The sequence below is a fragment of the Ambystoma mexicanum genome, chromosome 3q (assembly GCF_040938575.1).
Source record: "Ambystoma mexicanum isolate Mex_15411 chromosome 3q, UKY_AmexF1_1, whole genome shotgun sequence".
Classification (NCBI taxonomy): Eukaryota; Metazoa; Chordata; class Amphibia; order Caudata; family Ambystomatidae; genus Ambystoma; species Ambystoma mexicanum.
This window is the reverse complement of record NC_090926.1, coordinates 996,718,476-996,741,396: the sequence shown is the minus strand read 5'-3', so window position 1 is coordinate 996,741,396 and position 22,921 is coordinate 996,718,476. Positions and strand designations below refer to the sequence as shown.

Here is a 22,921-nt window from a genome sequence, read left to right as displayed (position 1 = left end):
TGGCCGGCCAATAGCTGCGCCTGTTTACCTCCGGCAGCGAAGAAGAGCGCGCGGCACGAGCTGGCAGTGCGTGAAGTAGGGAGGGGCAGGAAGAGGAAGGTGGGACCACGATCGGGGATCGCCCAATCAGCGACCAGAGTCGCGTCTCGGGGAGCCCCACCTTGACACAGAGCGGGCAGCGAGAGGGAAGGGGGTGGGGGGGAGCTGAGAGCTGCGCGAGGACAGTGGGAAGAGTGGTGCGCGGGCAGGAGAAGAGTGTGTGAGATTGAGAAACCGGCGCGCGGACAGCGACGCGCGGGCAGGAACCAGAAAGCGGCGCGCGGGCAAGGGGGAGCTCGCGCCGGCAGCATCAGCTCAGGGGGCTGGGAGAAAGCTACACAGAGCCGGGCGCTACAGCAGGCGCTGCACTGTGAGTCCTTTATAAACTATACTCGTTATGTGTAGGTTTCCAAAACATTGATACCACAAATGCCAGCTTCACACGTGCAAAATACTGAGAATAACAAAGGGCTGAACGTTCGTTCTAATGCTCCGCGTAGTATATTAATATCGAGGCTCAAATAGTGCTTGGAACAGGCGCTTGTCATATATAAAATAAGCAATTCGTGGGATAAAAATGCAAAATAGTGATCATGAGAGGTGACACGATGCGCAAATGACCGACCGCGTCTAAATATAGAAGGACATAAAATATCCAAAACCGTGTTCATGAAAAAAAAATAGATTTACAAGAACGCGTACATTCTCGAAAAATCCCCAAGCTCTTATAACATTGGCGATGTAAAATGTATCGTTTTCTACATGTAATGTTTGAACAGAAAAGAAAATGCATATGATAGCACCACATTGTGACTCCAACCTTCGTAGAGTTTGACTTTATCATATGTGGTTACGTAAATGCTGCATGACCGAACCACCAGTAATAGCAGTCAACGTGTAACTTGCCCAAATGCCTGTATCCTTGGGGGGGCGGGTGGGGTTCCTCCTATCTTCCCATTTACAGGATCATTCAATACGAAATTATGCCAAAATGCGTGTGCGTTGCGCAGGGACAGATGCAATAGATATTAATGTTAGCGTCTTCAAAGGGGAACAAAAACGTGCATGCAATCGTTCTAAAATAAAGTCAAGCCTCCAGACCACTGAAAAATAAAATAAAAACAGACGTCCGAGAAAAGAAAAACGCACAAACGGCCTTGTTTTACTATTCTGAGATCGTCAGCAGTGATTTGAGCAAACTGAAAGTGCAGGCAAAATCACATTACAAGAAGCGTACACGTGAAAAAAGAACAATATATATATATATATATATATATATATATATATATATATATATATATATATATATATATATATATATATATATATATATATATATATATATATATATATATGTATATCTTCTCGTCGAAGATCCGTGCGAAATACATGTAAAGGGCCCACAGTGAGAAAACCCCTCCCCGGCATCTTTCTCAATATACTGCTACAAACACTATAGAAATAAATAGTATTGGGTCTGCAGCCATTGCATGCACAGGCGTAAATGATGGCGGAATGACTGTCACTTATCAATCAAAGGGATACGTGAAAAAATGCGCATTTATTTCTAAAACGGGGTCTATCCCAGCGACCTGGTTGGATGTTGCTGTATTGTTTAGAGGCGTCTACTGGGTATTAATGTGCTCTATTTTAAAAGTGTGTGCGCCTTCATGCTTGGTTCCCATCCTGTCAATCGTATGCTATATGATAATGCCACGAAACCCCCATATTTTAAATATGTTTAAACAAAAGAGTCCACATCGTGTATAGTGAATGAATTGCGCCTGGTGCAAAGGCCTGGATGACGAGCTACCTGGATGGCGCGTGCAAGGACGTGTGCCCATTTCATTGTTTGTGTGTATTCTGGATTGCCACAGCAAATGCAACCTGCACAAGGCGCATGTAATAGAAAAGCATCGATCAGAATGACTGGCATGGAAAAAGCAGGCCTCCGTGCAGTACAGAGGCGTCTCGCGCTGTGCGTCCAACTCCCGGCCGCTGAAAGTGTCTGAATCTAGGCGTTCGGTGTATCTGGGGTGAAAACGCCTGCTATATGGGAATGCAGTGATACCTTAAAGGCGTGTGTATGTGTTTAACATGTCTAGCTATGTGCGCGTGGTTGCGTACGTTTATACAGAAAGACAGGCATTGAGCTGTAAATAAGTGTCTGTACATGTACATATGCGGGTGTGCGTATTTCTGAAACCGTGTATATGTTGCGCACACGTAAAATAATCATGACGGCTCTGGAATATGACTATATGCCTTTGACTGTTCGTGTATGCGCGTATGTGTGGGATAGTATGCAAAAATGCATTTGTGCAAGCATTCCTAATATATATATATATATATATATATATATATATATTTGGTAGTACCGTGTACGTTTGTGTTGAAGTGTACATGTAGGTGTTGACAACATTAAAATGGATGCCATACCATACATGAGTGGGCTTCCTATGTGCCCACAGGAAGCCTACGTATATTTGATATGGTTTGGGGTCCATTTTATTTGTGGGTGGCAAGACACACACACACATGTGCGTATGACCAGCAGGCTATAGCTGGCAGCGGGTGTGTGTACTGTGCAGCAAAAGTTGTCCCGTGCCCTTCGTGTGTGCCTTTATCGGGGCACCTCCGGCATCAAACCACAGTTGTTTGCAGATATTAAAGTGCACTTCCTCGCCATACATTCGCGTAGCTTTGCTGCTGTAATGTACCAACATGCACCACCGTGTGCGCTATATGTATGTGACGGTGTAAAGGCCCATGTGCCATGCCGTGCTGACCAAACAATAAAGGCATGTGCTTTCTAAGGCCACGGCGCACAAGTGCAAACCCTTGCGTGCGTAGGAGCACACAGGCCTTAAGAAGCAGCGAGAGAAAAGCGAAATCAAGCACGGTTCCCACTGGACCGGATGCTCGTATTTTTTATTTAAATACGAGAGGATTTTCTCGGACCGACATAATTTCATGCAGTTTGTGTTGACTTCAGTTGAGATCCGTGTGTGTATATATATGATAATTGCACATTTAAGATTGCAGTGAATGTTTGCACGTATTCTGAACATCGTACATGGCCGTGCGAATATTTACTTTTGACTGCAAGTTTATTTTCTACTTTACATGCTCCGGTGCAGGATCTGTGCTCTCTCGCTTCTGTGCTAATTGAAATCACACATTCTTTTTTTAAGAAAAGCACTTTTAACTGTAGCGCGCGAAGACTGCGATTTAAATGCAATTTGGCGAGTTGTACATTAGAATACAAGCATTCGGCGGGGTTCTTGTTTTCTTCCGTTTCGCACTGGATCGGTTTAGGGGGCGGGGGATCCAGTTCCTGCCTGGCACCCTACGGTGGATGTGAGAGCCCGGGTCCCGGAAGAGGCTCGATGCGAAGTCCTCGCCGGGCCAGGGGTCGGGTTTCGGCCGGGCTCCACGCTCCCTCCCCGGGCTGTTCAGCCAGCAGAGCAGGCTGATTACAGCGAGTCGGTTTCACTTTGATTTGTCGACTGACATGGAGAAATGACACCACCCCGCCACATATGATTGGCTCCCAGGCGGGGACATTCGGCTCCCAACCCCCAACAATCGGCCCCTTTTTAGACTAAATATAGAGATATGCAAGTTTTAATTTTACCCGCGTAGGCAGGCAGAAGGTGTGATAGAATTTACCCGGGTTTTTCTCACCCTCTCACGCTGACTTTTTTTGTTAACTTCACCGGCACATTTTTCCAAATATTAGGATAAAAATAGATTTCCTGTCTTTAATAACCTATATTATTTTGAAGTCCCTATAGAAACACGATTAATAAAAAGTCCCATGTAAGACACGCCCCGAACCCCCACAGTTACAGCTCGCCTGATCAGATTTTGTTTACAATGTTTCTGCTTTTTTGTAAATTAAAAACAAAATTGAGCATGAATGTCCGTGTGGGTCTCCGGCCATTTCTCGTCGTGGAGGAGGCCGGGGCTGTGGCGCTGCCAAGCTGCTCTTCACGTGGGCCTTGCATTTATTCTTGAGTAGTTTCCACCGCAAAACATGTTTATTAACCCTTAGGGTCAGACGAACCCTTAAAGAGCGTTTTAAGCGCCCCCCCCCTTTTCTTTTTGTTTTAGCAAAGGCAAAATTGTAGATGTTGGTGCTTTCACGTGTTTTCATTAGAAGTTCCTTTTAGGGGTTGTGTTTTTCTGTTGCTGTGTTTTGAGGAAATGGTGAGGTGATGCTTATGTGTAAGCCCCTTGACCCCCCTCGCCCCCCCCGCGCCCTGAAGCAGGCTGGGCGGTTGAAAATGGTCAGTGCTGGGCCCGGCTGGTTGATGAATAGCCTGCAGATAGAGGTGTGCCTGGGGTTGCCTTTGGTCAGCTATGAATCTTATCAGAAATGTGTCTTTCAAAGACCCCCCTCCCCTCTGTTATCTGGCAGAGAATGGGAGAGGGAGGGAGTCGACCGAGCCCCCCCCCCCAGTACTAATCCCAGGGGTGATGTCTCAGAGCGTATCCTGCTTTTTAAAATACCAACGTTCAACCTAAAAACACCAAGGCTTGTAGTCCCGAACTCACGCCCCCATCCCCTCAAACGCCCCCCCCCAGTGATCCCGTGGCACTGTAACACACGCCTTAATAAAGAGAAACTGTGCATTGCTATTCTGTGTCAGAAAAACAGCTTATCACATTTTCACATTTCTGGTGCCAGCCAGAATTACAGCTAGGGTTGCTGACATGTCTTTTATTTGCCTTGTCAAGATTACAAATTGTTTTTTTTCTCCGTCTGTTTTTTTCTTTTTACATCTATAATCTTTCCTCTCCTCCCTAAAAATGAGTGTATTGAACTCCCACGGTGTTATTTGTGCATTATTTTGCCGCCTTGGTTTCTTCTCTAACTGCACACATTTGCCCATGTCCTTTCAGTCCGAGTGCACTGGCGAGAAGGGCCCGGTCGCAGTTCCGTGGAGGGGGATGGGCTCTTTTCACTGCTCTGTAATTGCAAAGCGGGGCATATTAAGGGGACACAGATAGAATAGAAGAGATCGCCATCTCAAATGGTAGGGGGAAAAGACATCATCTCTTGTGCGGTCGGGAGCCACATTGTGTGCCTGTAGTGTATTTACAATGCAAAAAAGATGTCCGCACACATAAACCGAGACATATAAATATAGAGAGAGCGAGAGATGCGGCAAAAACATATCTACTCTGCCAATATTCATTCGCTTCGTTTATTACGTTGTCGGTTAAATCAAATAACAAAATGAAATGTAAACATAACCCACCCGTATTGGCTTAAAAAATAAAAAGAGGACGTTTAGGAGGATTCTTAATATCACTGATGTACTCCCTCCCCATCAACACCACTTGGAAGTGGTGTGTGTGTGTGTTTGGAAGTGGTGGTGGTGGTGGTGTGTGTGTGTGTATATATATATACATATATGCAACTCTTGTATAGTGATACCATTCCTAGCAATTAGCAATTACATGTATTATGAACAAGTAATCAACAAGTTGCTTTTAAATATGACCTCCGGGCCAACATACATATGGGATTTTATATATATATATATGTCTCTATGTACATACATATATATATATATATTCACACACGCGCGCGCGCGACTGGCCCTCTGACTGTGCCATCATTCTGTTGGAAACATCGTGTGTGGGGCTGCGTGTTGTTTACATGTAGACAATGTGTACTGTAATATACATGAACGCACACAGACATGCATACGTTTCACCTAATTTTAAGAGTAGTGCGAGTGAGACAAAATGGGTCTTGCATGATTAGGGGGTTTGTGTGTTACTTGGGTTTTATACATTAGCGTTCTTACTTTGCTTCTGTAGCGTCTATACTTGTAATTTAAATGTACAGTGTTTCTTCTTTTATACGCTTAAGATGCCGATTTTATAATGGAGTGTGGGAAGTTTAAACTAACCTGCATGTGACACACTTTTGTAAATAAAAGAGGGGGCTATTGCAAGTAAACGTCATATCCGTATATACGCCACCTATATGTTCCTTTTGAACACGTGCAATTCTCTGTTTGTTAAAATCATGACATCTGTTTAGAATGCGAGCATGGTTTCACCAGAATGACGTCTAGCGGCGTGTGCGTGTTGCGCACAGAAACCCGGGCTTCGTGGCACGGTGCAGTCTGTGGCCCTCTCCAGCATGTCGTCTTTCTCGCGCGGGCCGCAGCCACGGCCTGGCGGCGAGAGCACGGGGCGAGCCCGGGGTTCCAGGGCCGCCCGCGGCCCGGGTGCCGAGGCTCCTTCAAACACTCCGCAGTGTACACAGAGGCAGCCCGGGAGCAGATGAAAGGCCGGCTTCCCCACCCCCACACCCCCTTCCTTATTTATGGCGCTGAGGCCTTTTTTTGGCCCAACGTTCCCCAGCCTGGGCTGCAGCCAGCATCCCCGTGCTCGGTGCACAGGAAGTACCTCACACAAGTGCTTTTGTCTGGGCACATGGCACTGAATTTAAAAAGCTGCACCGGCGCAGCTCACACGTGAGGCCGAGGGACGCGCTTAGACTTGCACCACGAGTGTGTGTCCACCCTTCCCGCCAACCCCCATGACGATGGGGGGCTCCCGGGGCCCCTTGTCTTTGGCAGTGGGACTGCTATGGGTTGAAAGGGCCTTTTCTCTCTCCTTTGCTTGGGGTGCGAGGCAGCCGGGCCTCGTGGTGCCCTGGGAGCGAGGGAGCTTTGCTAACAAGCTCTGAGCCATTAATGGACCCCCGCGGATAGCTCCGCCTGCCCTTATCTTTCCGGGGCACTGTCCTGTGGGGGCAGGGTGGGGGGAGGGGCTTGCAGCAGGGGGCCGCTGGGGGGAGGGGCAGGGCCGCCACTGACCAGCAGGGCTGCCCTTTTAGAGTGCTCCGCCATACATACAAATTGACAATACAAATTGACATTGTAATCCCCCCAAACATTTCATTCCTCGGTTTTTGCACGTTGCGCGCTCAGAAATAATGATGGTAAAGTCGTTATTTTATTTGCTCTATATACTTAAGAGAAGTGTTTGCAAATATTGACAATTGTTAACCAGAAAAGAAGCCGACACATGTTTTTATCACCCTTTCCCCAATGCAAGAACATCACATTGACGAATATATTTTCTGTTTGCATCGTCGTCCGCTCCCACTAAATGCATTCTCCATATATTTAGGGCGCTGTTTACTAGGTTCGTTTCCGGTTTGGAATTACCTGGTGGGGTGTGACGCACGCATAAAGGCACACCCCGCAAAAGCAGCCTTTGCAAATTGTTGAAATGTTAGACCCCACATAGAAGAATATTCCGCACAATAGAGTAAGACAGGCTATATACATCGCCAGATTGCAGGCCCCCCTGTGTACCGACTTTGTCCCCCCACCCTCGTGTTTAATGGGCGGCCGTGGGACTTTCAGTCGACGTGAGGAGCGTCGGGCTCAATAAGGGCTGGCGGGCGGGGGGAGGGGAGGTAATGATCAGGGAATTTAAAAAAGAAAATTTTCAATCAATAGAAAATGAGTCGCTGTTTGGGCAGAGACCTCTCCGTGGTGTCCTCTGCCCAGCACACAGCAGTAGGGGGCTACACACCTGGAGGGTACCCATATACAACACACGAGCGTGCCCTTATGATTTTCCATAATGTGAGGGGGGGGCTGATTCACAGCTCGTTTCCCAATGATATTGAGCCATTATAAAACGTGTTTTTTTAAACAGACCCTGTGTCTCGATCCCCCCCATTGCAGCTAATACTCCAATATGTTGTTGAAGTGCGAGCTTTGAGGACAACTTTGAGAACTGTAGGTGCATCCAACACGAGAATGACTAGAAACCCCGATATGCAGTGTGTCGCCCACTGCAGAGCACGTACTGCTGTATAGTATATATTTGGTTATTGGTATCGCACCTCCAAGCCCTGCGGCATCTAGGCGCACGTTTTTGCCATGTACAGTCGATTTATCAACAGGCAAATACATAATAACTAGACGCGAATACAATTGTGATCTGTACAGTTGGGTCACATGCAAATACAGGTTAGCAACAATAAGTTGGTACAATTATGCGAAGGAAACCCGTTCAGAACGGCACATGGGCAGTGGGGGGGGGGGCATATAGGTGATTTAATGTCATGTAGAGACAGGGTGAGTTCCAGGCTCTTGTGTGAAGTGCTAGGTGATCCGCGTGTTGCGGAAGGCCCGGCTCTTAACGAACGAGCTAAGGTGTTCCATTGCTTGGCAGCGACCACTGGGGAAGTACCCCATTAATGCACCCGAGGTGGAAGGGCTGAGTCTGCCCTGCCGAGCTTCAAATGTATGTCTGGCAAGTACTAGGCCTCTTTTTGGTGCCCATTTATTTGGACCAGGGGAAGGTGCCATTTCTATAGGGTTCACAGCGACACCCAAATTAAAATTGATTCATCTTAGCGCGTCGATTGCGGGTTGTTTCCCCACTTTTTGTTTTGCTATGTGTGGCAAGGATTCCACAGAAGCCGGGGGCAGGTGGGTTAACTCGATGAGCTATCTCACTAGGTACCCAAAGAAAAGAGGGACGTAAGGGACGGGCGTAACGCAACTCACCGGACCCACAGGCAACGTATGTGTGTTTATACATGTATGGGTTTGTGTGTGTACACACACACGATTCGGTGATGGGGACAAAGGCATACTTATCTGAATTAAGTGAACACCGAAAGACTTGTAGCGATACAACGAGCGAGCTAGGGGGAGCAAGAAGATGTGTAGGGTACAATCCATGACCCCCGCGCCCCCCTCCCCTTCACACGTAGAAGGGCTGCTGGACAGCTCGGGCCATCTTGAGAATTGCACATATCGATTGCCTGTCCTGCATCCATGATGCCCGCGCGCGCAGACCCACACGGGGGGAACATGACACGGGCGTGTGCCGGATGCTGCACGACCCCGTGCAGCCACAATGGCTAGACACACACACACACACACCTCCAGTTTTCAGGACACCTTTTATCTCATGAACTTCGCTGATGGGGAAAGCGTCAGCATGTTTGTTAATTTACACAAACCCGGCCTGAACGCTCTGTTTTGCCAGTTTCGGGGAATACAATTACATTTTGATAAATAAAATAAAAAAGCACCTTCTATATTTTAATCCATGAACGTCTTGTCGTAACTATATGTAGGCATGTGAAATACGAGGTCCGTGTTATATAACTCCGACTCTCCGTCGGTTAATGTATAATTTCGGCCAGGTTAGTATTCGTTTGCAGTTGTACTACATACGATGGCGCTGCAGAAGAACACGGGAACGGGCGCCGAGGACAGGCATTCTGACACAAGATCCAAATCAGGGCTAACACCACTGTTAAGAATGGCAGATTAGCGTCGAGATTAGCGCGGGGCCGTCCCTCCCTCCCTCCCTGCGCACGCACAGGGTGTGTGGAAAGCACCGCCGCCAGGGCCTGGCCGGACAGGGCGCCCCGTCTCCTCGGGCACTGTCCACCCTTCTCTGTGCCCACTCTGCTGCATGTGTTGCCCGACCCCTCTGCACATCTTTCTACCCCCACAATCTTCTCCTGAAGCCGTTCTTTGGAATGAAGTAATTCCATGCGATAGATCCGCTCGTGGCCACTGGCCTGTGGATCGAGAGCTCGACTCACGCCCAAGCATGTATGTGTACACAGGTCATGTCACATGAGAGGACACGCGCGCACCTACAGTGTAACCATGCGGATGGCACTGCATTTGCCCGTTTTTTTTTTATTTTTTTTTTGCGAAGGCCCGTTTTACTCGGGGCGGCCGATGTTCCTTCTTCGGGGGGCAGTTCTGGAACGGAGGGACCCTTCGAATTGTACATACATTGCAAAGATAGTAAAGTAGACAACCTCACTGCATAGTTTCTGTGCGCATGATCTGTGTGCTTTGCCTTGGATGCATTTTTCATTTATATGGGAAACGGCGGTGGTACCGTATTGTATGTATATAATGCTGTGACGTAACCAAGAAAAGCATCTGAGTGTAAACGCATACATGTGCTACATATGTTTCTCATTTACATGGGATGTGGGACGCATTTCACATGCACGTGTGTTGGGCTTTTTGGAGGATAGTCTTCGTCTACATGCACACGTCACGTGCACGTTGTAGTGTGGAGGTTATCCGGGGACTGCGGGCGGTGCTATGTGCTAAATGATGTTGTTTACGCCAATCCTATCGAGTCTGTGGGGCCGGCATGCCCCCCTGCTGACCCCTGTTGTTTTCTCTCCCTGCAGCCCACAGACCATGAGGCCGGACCCTGCCTCCGCCGCCCGACCGCCCGGCGCACATCGGCGTGGTCACACCGTGTGACCTTGCGAACATCCCGGAGGCATCAGCCGCCGTGGGAGCCTGGACGTTTCCCTCCTTGCTCGGGCTCCTCTCCCCTGCCCGCCCTGCCGCGGTGCCGGGCGCCCCCCCGCGGGTCTTCCACCCACGCGGCATGGATGGACGGGACTTCGCGCCCCCGCCCCACCTGCTGTCGGACCGGGGCAGCCTGGCGCACCGAAGCACGGCTCGGGGGACGGTGCAGCACCCGGGCCCCTTCCAGGCCGGCAAGTACTTCCCCTCGCCCATCGCCATGGGGCCACACTCAGGTCGGTGCACTTCTCTTTGCCAAAGAAGCATGTACTGTGAATCTCACTTGTGCGCTATATGTGACTTGCAAGGTTCCGCCCCCGGCCGATGCTGCCGTGGGTTCGCATGTGTTTGCTCGGGTTATTGCTTTTCTCATGACTGCCTTGTAGGTGTGGAATTCTCTCGACTGTCTTTGCCAACAAGTATTGGTGCATTTACCAGTTCCACGCCAGCCATTTCCACTCATCCTGCTATGCTACATTTTACAATATGTGTTATTATTATTATTGTGTCCGAAAACCCGTCGTTTTGTGTTGTCTTCTCGGCAATCGCTTTCATAAGTGATATAAAAATGACAAAGAATGCATCTGCTTGACTTCAATTACTACAACTGTTTTGAATCTTTTTTTTTTTTAATTTTAATTACTCACACTTTCTATGGTTGTGTTAGCTTATTGTCTTTTGAGAAATAGAACTGTGCGTATTTAAGTATCTGGACCGCTTCCAAAAACTGTTAGAGGTATTAACGCCGCTCTTTGCGCTGGTGTGCGTTGTTTCTGGAGTCTGTATGGTGTGGGGATTTCGTTTGTTTCCTAATTTTTTTCCAATTCGGTATTTCAAAACCAATTGCAAGAAAATCTAAAGTGTGGTTCCCGCCACGGGTAGAGATGTGGGCGCTGCCAGTATCACCAGCCTGTCCTACCCAGCGGGTGGCATGTTGCTCAGAAGCAGCCCGGCGATGGGGGCATTGGAAGGCGCAGGAAAGTGGACGCAAAGCAAGGGTGCGTTCGCCACCCCGGTGAGGAGCCAATCCACGGCAGTCGCTGTGTGGTTTGCCTGCCAGGTTTGTGGTGGGGGTGTCCGCCTAACACGTCCTGTTCTTGACGCGTTCTACTATTTAAATGCACGTGTCCATGTCCCTGCCATGCAAAGCTTTCTGGGACCCTGCCCCCTCTTATTGGAGAAAATGGCTGCTTCTGGCCTCTTCGCACCCATCAGTGAGTGACTTGTCCTTGAGCTCACTCCCCCTTTCCTCAGATTTGAAATTCCGCGGGCCATTTCGCAGGAAATCTGACCCTTGCCCCTACAGTGAAGGAACATCCACCATCCCCTCCCGCCCCCCACTGTCCTCGAGTCACACACATTCATCCGGGTTGCTTTTCTAGGTGTCTTTCCTGGTTTCATCTCTTTGCTTGTGAGGTGTTCGGTAAACAGTCCTCGGCATCCAGGGGGTTAATGGTCTCTGCCCCCCCCCTTCCTAACTTGTTCGCCATTACCATAGTTTAAGAAATGTTGGAGGCTGGGCGAAAAAGGCAGCTTTTGTGCGCGCACAAGGGCAGTGGTTTGTTTGTGAGGGGTGGGGCATGGCCTTTAGGATTAGGGGTCACTGGGATGTGCAGCAAAGGGCGAGGCTTAATAAGGGGGGGGGGCACAAATCCTGTTTCCGATCAAGATCCTCGCATGCTGGAATGCGAAGGAGTTCGCAGGGCAGATTTTGGTTTTAGCAAGTGCCTGCGTGACCCCCCGCGAAGGGACATGGCAGCCTAGAGTGGGAGGGGGTGGGGTCGGCGGATGTGCACTTATCTCTGGGATTGGGGTATCCCGACCCCCCCAAACCCCCACAAGAGGCGGATGCTGCAGCTGGAAGCCGGTCCTGTGCGCAACACGCGCAGCCTGCAGTTTGGGGATGAACTTTGCCTCTGTTTCAGCCTTGGGATCCGTCCGTCGTGTTTTTATTTAGGTCGGGCTGCCTGCCGCGCTTCCTGCCATTGTCCCCTCCATGGCAGACAATGGTTTCCAGGAAAGCCCCCTCCCCAGTGTCATTCTTTATCTGGGCGGGTCCTTGCGGGAGGGGGTGCTGGCAGGAAGTTAGCCCACTTGGCTCTGCAAGAAGGTCAGAGGAATATTTCGAAAGGCCGTGCAAAGGGGCGCGACGATTCCGTCCCACGGGGTGCAGTTTTCAGCACACGGCCGGTATACGGCGGTCGTGGGGGGTTGTTTAAATTTCAAGCAACGCCTGTCAACTTTTCTAAAAAAAAAAAACATTTAATGCAGTGTTTGATTAGTATTTACGTCATAAACACGTTGTATTTCTATTTAGTGAATCATTTTAATCAATGCCCTTTCTCGTTACTTGTATTTACCTCTTGCGCTTGTCAGACTTTACAGTCAAGTGATTTCCAGCTCGTTTGCTGAACCGTGCACACGCTCATACAATGCTTTCTGCTGCAATGGGATTACAACGAGGGCGCGCATGAAAAGCAATGGCGTGAACAAAAATGTGGGATGGGTTATAAAAATAGGCTAAGAATTTCAGGGGAACACAACAAAAACTGCAGCTGATCTGCATGAAACCTCGCCCCCACCCCTGGAGTAATAATACAGCGCCCTGCTTTCGTTTTACCGGCACTCATCACCCATCACCCCATGTATGCATCTGTCTGGTTTCCCCGAGTTCTCGCTTGAGCTGATGCGAACCTATTGGCTGCATTGGGATCGCGGATTCAATGTTTGCATTGCTTGGGATCTGGGAGCGTACAGCTGGACTATCCCGTATATGGTCCGGCCGGCCGGGCATCGGAGAAAGCAGCTGAGCAAACAGCTGGGCCAGGGAACGTTACCTGGTGCCCTGCCCTACGGCAGGTAGCCGGCTCGCAGCCCCTGTCACACGCAGTTCAGAAATGAGCATTTCATAACATTTTCTTGCACTGCGAGGCCTTTGCCGCGGCCCTTGCGGTTAAACGGTCCCAGAGCTGTTTAAGGCAGTTTAAGTTTAAAGTCTTGCCTTCTTCTCCCCCCTCCTCTTCGCCCGTCTCCCTCCTTGCCAAGTTGTGGTTCCTGGAACAGTTAACTGGAGTCGGTAGGAATCAGTGTTTGCAATTACAGCAGACATGTCTTGGTTGCAATAAAAAGTCCTCAATCACAGTGACCTTTTTTAGGGGCAGAAATCCCACTTTTCCCAACATTCGGCTCTTCCATTGAAAGACAGTGCCCTTTAATACTCGGTTGAGCATGGGCGCTTTCTTTCTTAACATTTGCTACTTGAATGGGAACTCCTTCCCCCTAGCCCCCACACCCCACTCCTTCCAAGCAGCAGTCACATTAGGAAAGAAGGCCCACGTCTAAAGTGCTCGGGGCTGGATTCGGAGGTGGACACACATTTTTTATGAAAAGTGATTGCTCATTCGCAAGTGTTTAATCGATTAATTCATTCCGTTACACAAATTGTTAATTCGGTAAATAAAATAATATCGTAAACAATTACAGCAAACTTGTAAGCAATAAGGCCCGTCACATGTATAGAATAAAAGAGAACTCCTGTTACACGATTGATCATAGATTCGACCGGGGCTACGGGAGATCTCTTGGTGTCCACCCAATCATCATGCTCGGGATCGAGTCTACCCCGCAGGCATTCTAACCCGTGATCTGCGGGGTAAGCGCCGATCTCAGCCGCAGGCGCGTGAACTGACTGAGCCATCATTTTGGCGCTGTTATTTCCACGGGCTTTTTTCATACGTTGTAGGGCAGACTCGTTCAAATACATGTAGTGCTTTTTTTTCAATCTTCAGGGGGTTTCATATCTTAGTTAGGTCGTATTTTATTTGGAAACTCTTGTGTTCAGTACTGAGTGCACGCTGAGTGATTTGTCTTTGCAAGGCCTGCGTGCTGGTGAGCTGCATTTACATTGGTCACCTCTCAGCCTTATATTAGGCTACACGGCCTTAATGGGGTCAGCAGACAGTCACTTCAGAACCTGGGATGCAGCAGTGTATGCTTATGGCTAGAGAGCGTTTCCATGGTGATGCATTCGAAACAAGTTTGGATATTTCATTTAAAAAGAAAGTTGGAAAACCGAGAAGTTTGAAACTGACAGTACATAATAGAGAGAAGTACCTTAAACACTATAGCAGCCAATTGAAGAAACCGAGGAGGATCAGCCCCTGCACCCATTAAAATGATAACGCACTGGTGGGCATGAGGGCGTTCTAGCTATCGGGGAGGGTGCAGCGAGGCCCACGGAGATAGCAGCGGGGAAGGAGTCGGGTGGGCGTAGCTGCCCTCTTTGAATGTGTGCAAGAAAGTGAAGGATTAGAGCATGAAATATGAGCAGCTAGGTGGGTGAGACGGGGTAGGGCAGGGCTTGCCAGGAGCAATGCAGATGGAATGTACGCACCAATGACAAATGAAAAACAAACAGAAGAAATATTTTAAGCTTACATATTTTTTGTCACTATGTAAAGTATTTTAAAAAATCAGCATTTTCAGACTTCTATTTTTGAGATTCTATTTCCAAACTTAAGTGTTTAAAATTAAGATTAAGAAGACATTACCTGAGAGTTGTTAACCCTTAAGTGTACAAGCGCTCTACTCTTGACATCTATAAGGATCTCCATAATATGAAATACTTGCTGCCAAACATTGGTGCCAAATAAATGTTTGGGAGGTTCTTCCAGGAACTCTAGCGGCGGATGCCGTGCGACTTTCTGCCAGCGTTCCACATGCTTTTTTTACCCGTTGGCACAGCACTTTGACATCAATGATGTGAGGGTTCGCTTTGTGTTTTGTTTCTGGGTTCATCCATAAAACCCCGTCCTGAATTAGACATTGGCTTATGTTTCCAGCTTCAATGTTATTTTTTCACAAAAAAGTGCAATGTGTCCCATTCTGAGCTCAGAAGTGTGTAAGTGATGCCCGGTGTGGCAGGGAGGTAGGGGAGGGTGGGGGCAATGGGGAAGGCATTGGGTCATAGTAGACAGCACATGAAGAGAGGCATCTGTGCGTGAGTCTGCAGAGAAATGACTGGACAGCATTTAAAGGAGATTATAAGATTGCTGACCAGCAAACCACATTACATGCACTTTTTCTTGTCCAGAATCTATTGTTCCCAACTTCCCCCTCCTCTCCATGGACATTTGGGGCATTTCTTTCTTCCCATTGTGCCACTTAAGTTTACAGTTCCCAGCTTGAACTGATAGCACCCCCTAGTCAATAGCAAAAGGCCCAATTTACAAAGCGTTATTCGGTGGGATTTTCCCATTGAAAAAAGCCTTTGTAAATCGGGCCCAGTTGTGTGCTGTGCTTCTCGCGGACTCTGGCCCGTGACTGCATCTGCCCCAGCCCTAGCTCTAGTTTCTAAGCAGACGATCCTGACCATCCCTGGCTCAGCATCTTTACTATACACACTGCACACTTACTCTTCCCACTTGTGTGTCTGCCGCTCGCCCCCTTTCTTCCGATGAACCCTGCGTTACCTGCTGCTGCAACCCGAGCCCTTCCTTGTCCATTAAGCATGATACCTCAGTAGGCTGAGCCCGTGCTACACAGACCAGCAGCATGTAACTTCAAGCCACTCATTCAGGTAATGACGAATTCGCCTTTTATCCACGTGAGCTTGATAAAATGTCTGCCCTTCAGTTTAGCTGTAACAATACTCTTTGATAAAGTGCCAAAAGCCGTTCAAATTAGACCTTTCAAATTGTAGCGCTAGGACTTAATCAGCACCTCGACCAGAAACTGCACAACACCGACATTCTTATATGCATATTATTTTTTTCTGTTCGTTTAGTCGATGGCATTTACCACTGTTTTACACGCTCATAACCTGGCCCAACACTGCTTCTCATCTTTTTTCTACTGTACAGACGCCCTTCGTGGGAATGCTTCCGCCATCTGTAATTGTGTTATTGTAAATCATTTCGGTTCAATATCGACATCCCTGGTCTTCAAATAAATACAAACACAAAGTCGCAGAAGGCAGTACCTGCTGGTCTGTGGTAATCCCGGGCAGGCAACCTTGGTTATTTATTTATTTAGGTTAGTATTACTAAGCGCTTTGATGTGGTCAAATATGGGAGGGAAGTGCTTTACACCAATCCCCAAATGAAGCTGCAAATTTCTAATTAAATATTACCTCGAAAAATCAGAGGATAAGTTGAAATGCACAAAAGCACCCTTTTCTCCAAAAGTTTAACACATAAAGAAAAATACATAAATAAAATGTCTCAGCTTGATACGAAAAATCTGTAGCTTCGGGCAAGCGGATATGTCCCGTGAAGGAGCATTGTGCATTTTTAATTACGATTGATTCATTTCATTGAGGTGGCTGGGTAGATTTGCCTAAGGGTTTAGTAAACATAAATTAAACATTATGACTGAGATGGTCCTTAGAAAATACCTAGTGCATAATAACTAAGCGGGCCATGGGTTGGGTTAAATAGTATTTTGAGCAAATAGGTTGGCAGCCGGATTTTGCTAGGAGTACCTCTTACGAAACACTGCAGCGGGTTTTCTCAACAAAAAAATAAAGCAATGGGACTGGATTGCAAATCACTCCCACGTGGAGGCCTTGAGTAGCCATATTTATATGGAAGAAGTATCTTACAGTTATTGTAAACCCCAACTGTATATCAGACAATGCCCATGTTCGAAGGTGCGTGCCTTTAGCTTGAGGCTGCGGATACATCAACTTCAAGTACTGGCTCTAGTGGGTCCACAGATGCGTTTACCTCGAAGTCAGAGATTTTGTCGTCTGTGTAAAATAACTGAACATATTGAAACACCCAGGCATATTCTTACAGAGTGTGTAACCCTGGGCAGTGTTTACATGACTTTGTTAGGAACCTCTGTGGCAAGATATGAAGGTATTAACAGTGCTGATTTCTGGTATACTGTTGAATACAGAGAACCAACACATATATGTGGCCCTTTATCCGGTGTGGGAAATAGCCAGAAAGCGACTCGTGCTTGCTAATAGATGCAATGAAAATGTAGTATTACTCTCTAGAAGCGAATGTAAGTCAGAAGCACCGTATTAGTTGCTATTGGTAAGTTGGAAATCTGCTTAGCTAAGTGTCTGGGATGTACATAGGACAGAGGGCATTTAATATCCTAAGATACCGTTGGACGTCATAAGAATATATGGCATTAGAAGTACAGGGATATTGTACATAGCCTTCACAAGGGAACTTGACAGAAATCAGATTGCGGTTTTTGCACACTCATTAAATTAGTAATGAAATTCTTTTTAATAATATATTATTAAAATATTTTAATAGTAAACATTAAAGTATTGTATTGTACTGAATGATGTATTTAGATGGCAGATGTGTTAGATGTTTTTAGTGTTTGCGCTATGAAATGTAATGTGAAGGTCAATGTTAATTTTTTGAGGATTTTGTAAATGTCAATTTTATGAAGATTTTGTAAAGTTTCTTATGAAACTAAAGAAATAAAAGATAATAGCAATTGTCTGATAGTTTGAAGGAAACGGGTTGATAATATGCAAAGATGAAGGACATATGACACGTTTTGTAAAGTTTGTAATGAACTACATACAGATAAAAAAAAAAGAATAATACAAAAAATAGTATTTTACCCACATTAATTGTTCTTAGTATTTCTCCTTTTGCAATGTGGACATAACATAGTGAATTCTTTTTGTTTCAGAAGTAACACGTTATAATTACCAAACGTAATGCTGCCCCCTTTCCTGAATCCCTGAAAGATGAATGCCTAAATTGGGCCAATAGGGTTTCAAATTTGAGACCTGCACATTACACGTCTATCTCTTCAGGCGCCTTTACACACTGCAGCAGGTGCATTGACACGGCGGTTTCAGACGGCGTATGCATAGTAGGGTAGTCTTTGTCAATAGCTTAGAAGGCTGGCACGCAGTTGGGCTTTACAGAAACCAAACTCACTGACCTGCTCATTGCTCGCTCACCAGAGGACCCATTTTTTAAAGGCCCAAAAAAGACCCTTTCAATAAAAATGCACATTTTCATTCTGGTTCCATTCTACTCAGTTGCTATTTTCGATATCTGATCAAATGCTTTTTCCTCGGGTCATTGTAAATTCTGTAACATTGTAATGTCCTATCCTTGTAACATTGTAAGCTTCGCATATTCTTTTTCTGCTGTGCCTGGTTACCTCCGTGTCTGGCATGCAATATAAATCAATAAACAAACAAACAAACAAACATTGAACGAGGGCGCCTCCCCCAGTTCTGGAATTCTGCCGTCCCCATGAGACAGACACTCCCCAGTCTCCCACAGCACGAGGTGCCCCGACTGCTGCTATAGGAATCTTCCCTTTTTATGTAACTGAGTGGTGGGGCGCCCTCAATGCCCCAGCACCCTGGGGATCGTGGGGATTCGACTGTGCAGTCGCAGAAGGGCCGATGGAACTCGGGTCGCTATTTACCACTTGTGTCCCAGAGCACTATCGATGGTCAGAAGGAAGGACAGGCAGGGCTCTCTATTGCCTGGATAGTGCAGCAAGTAACAGGGTGTGCTTCCCATCCCTGCTTGGCACTGGGGCTGTAGAGCCCACAAGAAATGGCGGACTGAGGGCTGGAATCTAAACTGTTCCTCATACCCCGCAGACAGTGTCCGTGTGTCGGTTTCCTTCCACAGTCTGACTTTTGCCCCAAGGTCTTAACGCGATCTGAACATGTATCAAATGTCCTTTCTGGCTTTTTCGAGTTCTCCTCGTTCTTGGCCCGTTCATCACGCGGCCGTGCACGAGGGGGCATGGTTTTAGCGTCTGATGTTATTTGATGTCGCTGTTGCTGACATTTAGTACACTTTATTGGTCCTTTCATTGTGAGTCGTTGTTGTTGGGTTAGTTACTGGTAATCTTTATTACTTCTCGTCTTCCTCTTCCTGGTCAAGGTACATGCTCGCCTCTGAGGCATCCACCTCCATGTTAGGAACTCCCTTCTGAAATTCTTTTAGCCTTGTCCCCTCCCTGGGTAGGGCTTTAATAAATTCTCCCTTTCTCCCAAAATCCGGTTATAGTTCCCGGCAGGTTCATGTGCTCTTCCATCCATCGGTTGGGAAGGAACGTTGGTGCTGTGACGAGGAATAGTAAGATTAGGAGTAATGCCGATTATCGGTATGCAATCAAATCATTACCTCCACAATCCTCTTCCTGGTCTGAGTACTTACCTTTTGAGGTATACAAAAGCTCTTTAAGGGAAGGGGCCTATAAAAACCAGACTGCCCCTCAGTAAGCTCCTGCACTCCCATCAGCATCCTTATTGATCTGTAGATCTAAAATACACTACTCTTAGTGAATACCAGATCTCAACACACTAGTACCAAACTTGTTGGTCACAGGCTCTTTCACATTTAGTCTGCAATGTCTAATACATGTATTAGGGACAGCCAATTGGATCTGCCTGTAAATCACCTCCAGGGAGACTTTTTGTGTGTTAGACTGTGCCCCTGCGTCGTCCCCCTCCCCTGCCCCGATCCCCTGGTTGACCTCCCCTGGAGGTTTCCTAGAAGCTATCAGTCTGCTTCTGCATGTGTCATGGTGATTATTGACCAAATCTGTCAGCTAATAGACCGCACTGATGCCTCTCAACCCGAGCCAGCAGCCCCAAAAGTCATCAATAGATTGTCTTACTAAAGGCCTCTGTTTTTCATATTCCTAGCGCTGTTCGAACAACAGAGGACTGTTTTACAAATGACTCCCTGATTTGCCTGATCACCATGGCTCTCACCAGGATTGGGAGAAGTGCTTTTATCACACCACTAGGGCATTCCAGAGACATTCCACCCTAGCCCCATGTTCCTGGACACGGAGGCATGCATACCCACTAGAAGAACTCCAAACCTGACACAACTCTTGAAAAATGCTCATGCGCAAAAACATTTCTCAGGAACTCGAGAATGCTCATCTCAGGGTGTCTGCTGTTACATTCTCTACATGTGTACTACTTCTAGGGATTTCAGGTTCTCCTTTCCCCCTTGTTAGGGTCTCCAGTAATCTTGCAGCCCCCACCTACCCCAGAGCAAGAGCATGTGGCTTTCTGTCCTTATTAAGACTGCTTGATTCACAATCATCACTGCTCTGCCTATTGCTGCCAGCTCCCTCCAGTTGGAGGTGTGTTCTGCTTTGCCAGTGTCTACTTCTCCCGATGAGATGAGTTCTTGGGTCCACACCCTAAGATGCCTGCATCTGTGATAAGAATTGGAATCTGGCTCATCCCATCACTAATACGCAGATCACTATGTGCCCGTCTATTTGTAATAAGCTCCCTCACGCTGCAGTGTTTCGTACAACGGATCTCACTCAGTTGCGCAGAAATGTGCCCTAGTGAAAGTCAACTCCTGAGAGGAGGAATGTATGTGGTCTGCCCGTGACCTTTTTGTTTGAGGGCAGACTGCCCGCAGTAAAACTGCTCATGCCCCTGTTTTGACGGTTCATTGAAAACGGGGGGCCCAAGCAATTTTTGTCCCCTGCCAACCCCGCAACCCCTGCTCCCCATGTTCTGGTAAAAGGGTCAAAAATGCAGAAGGTAAAAAGGTACATCAAAAAGTAGGTCAAAAAGGCAAAACGACCAAAAGAAAGAAAACAATGTGAACTGATAAAGGGAATTAGTGTTGGGAAGGTCGAGGTTAAGCTTTTGTCTTATGCTGATGATATGTTGATTTTGTTGTCCAATCCAAGTGAATGTGGTGTTGTGGTAAGGGAGATGTTTGAGGAGGTTGGTAGGTTGTCTGGCCATAAAGTTAATTGGGGAAAAAACTGAGATCTTTCCGCTGTCTACAACTTGCAATAATGGTATTAGGGACATTTGGAATTGTGGCTGGTCGCCTGGGGGGGTCACTTATTTGGGGATTTGTGTTGTTGGGGATTTGAATTAAATAGTGCAATGCAATTTAGATAAGGTGTTGACTAAGATGGCCTTAATAGTTAGGAAATGGGAAAGATTGAACTTGTCTCTATGGGCTAAAATAAATGCCATTAAGATGGTTCTGTTGCCCAAAATATTGTATATTATCCAATCCATTCCATTGTTGATTTATAAAAAACAATTTTTGAAGATTGAGAATCTCTTTCAAACTTTTGTGGGGAGTTGGGAAAAGGCCTTGTGTTCCGAAGTTCATTTTGATGCAGAAAGTGGATGAAGGAGGTTTTGGCAACCCGGATCTAGTAAAGTATTATCTGTCCTTTTTACTCAAAAAGGGCTCCTATTACTTTAGAGTAGAGACAGTTAAGGAGCCATTTTGGTTGCAAATGGAGAGAGGGATGTGTGCGCCGTTTCAATTGGATACTCTTTATTGTATGGAAAAGTTGTCTAATAAGAAATTGGTTTTGAAGCCAATTGGGGTTACCAGACAGGTTTTGGGCGCTTGGTTTAATGAGAATGGACAGACTTATAGTTTCAGTGCAGATGCCTCAATTTGGCATAATGAAGCAATAAAGATTGATAATAAATGTCTTCATTGGAAGAGTTGGGCCTCGAGGGGTATTTTGAAACTGGGAGATGTTTTGGATGGCACTCGGATGTTGAGTTTTGTGGAGTTAGTGGATAGATTTAATCTGGGTCAAAGAGAAATGGCTAGATATTTGAGATTGGCTCCGATGGTTGAACATAGAATTGCTATGGCGGGTGGCTCGCTTGTGAGGAGACCGGAGATTAGTAAATTATTGGATGGTCCAGAGTATGGTGCACATACTTACATGAATTTCATGCCCATGAATGCGAAACACCTGTTGGCATGGGGTGGGTTGAGGACTGCTTGGTCGAATGATATTAGCAGGGTCATTTCTGATGTTGAATGGAAAGATGTTTTGAGAGTGTGTGTGAATCTAGGGAAATATTTAACCTTGCGTTTAATTCGGCAGAAAATTGTGGGTAGGTTGTATTGGACACCTGTGAGGATGTTTAAGTTGCGGTTGAGTTTGGATGATTTATGTTGGAGTTGTGGTACAAATAGGGGTACTCTTTTACATCTATTGTGGGAATGCCATAGAGTACTGTCATTTTGGTGTGAGGTGATAGATAGGATTGATTTCCTTTTTGGAATACGTTTACCTAGATCTGCGGCAAATATAATCTTGCTCTCGCATGTTGAAAGGGATGCTCAAATTAGGAAACAATAATTTTTAGATTGATAGAGCTGTGATGGTTGCGATTAGATTAATCCTCTGGATCTGGAAAACTAGGAAGACACCAAGCATTGAGGATTGGTTGATAGACCTGAGGGTGTTGTCCAGGTATGATAAAGTTCTGTTGAAGAATAGAGGCAAGGAGGACGAGTATCTGTTGCTGTGGGGTTCGTTTGCTGCTCTCTATGATTGATTTAACATTTTGGTGGCAGGTGGAGATTGGTATAAGGTTTTTTTTTTCTCATTTACTTCCCTTCTCCTTGTGATGTTGTGTTTTGTCTTCGTGGTGTTTTGTGTGTGTAGGGCTAGACATTTGGTGAGGTTCATTTAGCTGAGTTTTACATAGTTGATTTTATTGCAAGATTTGGTTTAATTGGTTTGTTCGTGTTTTCATTTTAATTGAGTGCTTT

General features: G+C 46.6%; 1 protein-coding gene across 3 annotated transcripts in view; it reads left to right on the top strand.

Moving 5' to 3' along the window:
- Window positions 1–210: 210 nt before the first annotated feature.
- BAHCC1 (BAH domain and coiled-coil containing 1) overlaps window positions 211–22,921 on the top strand; it is a 683,113-nt gene continuing 660,402 nt past the window's right edge. For all 3 annotated transcript variants that reach the window (XM_069655151.1, XM_069655152.1, XM_069655150.1), the window contains exons 1-2: window positions 211–409; window positions 10,265–10,624. In XM_069655151.1, coding sequence (XP_069511252.1) covers window positions 10,471–10,624 — 154 coding nt within the window. In that variant the 5' untranslated portion in view covers window positions 211–409; window positions 10,265–10,470. The remainder of the gene's footprint in view (window positions 410–10,264; window positions 10,625–22,921) is intronic.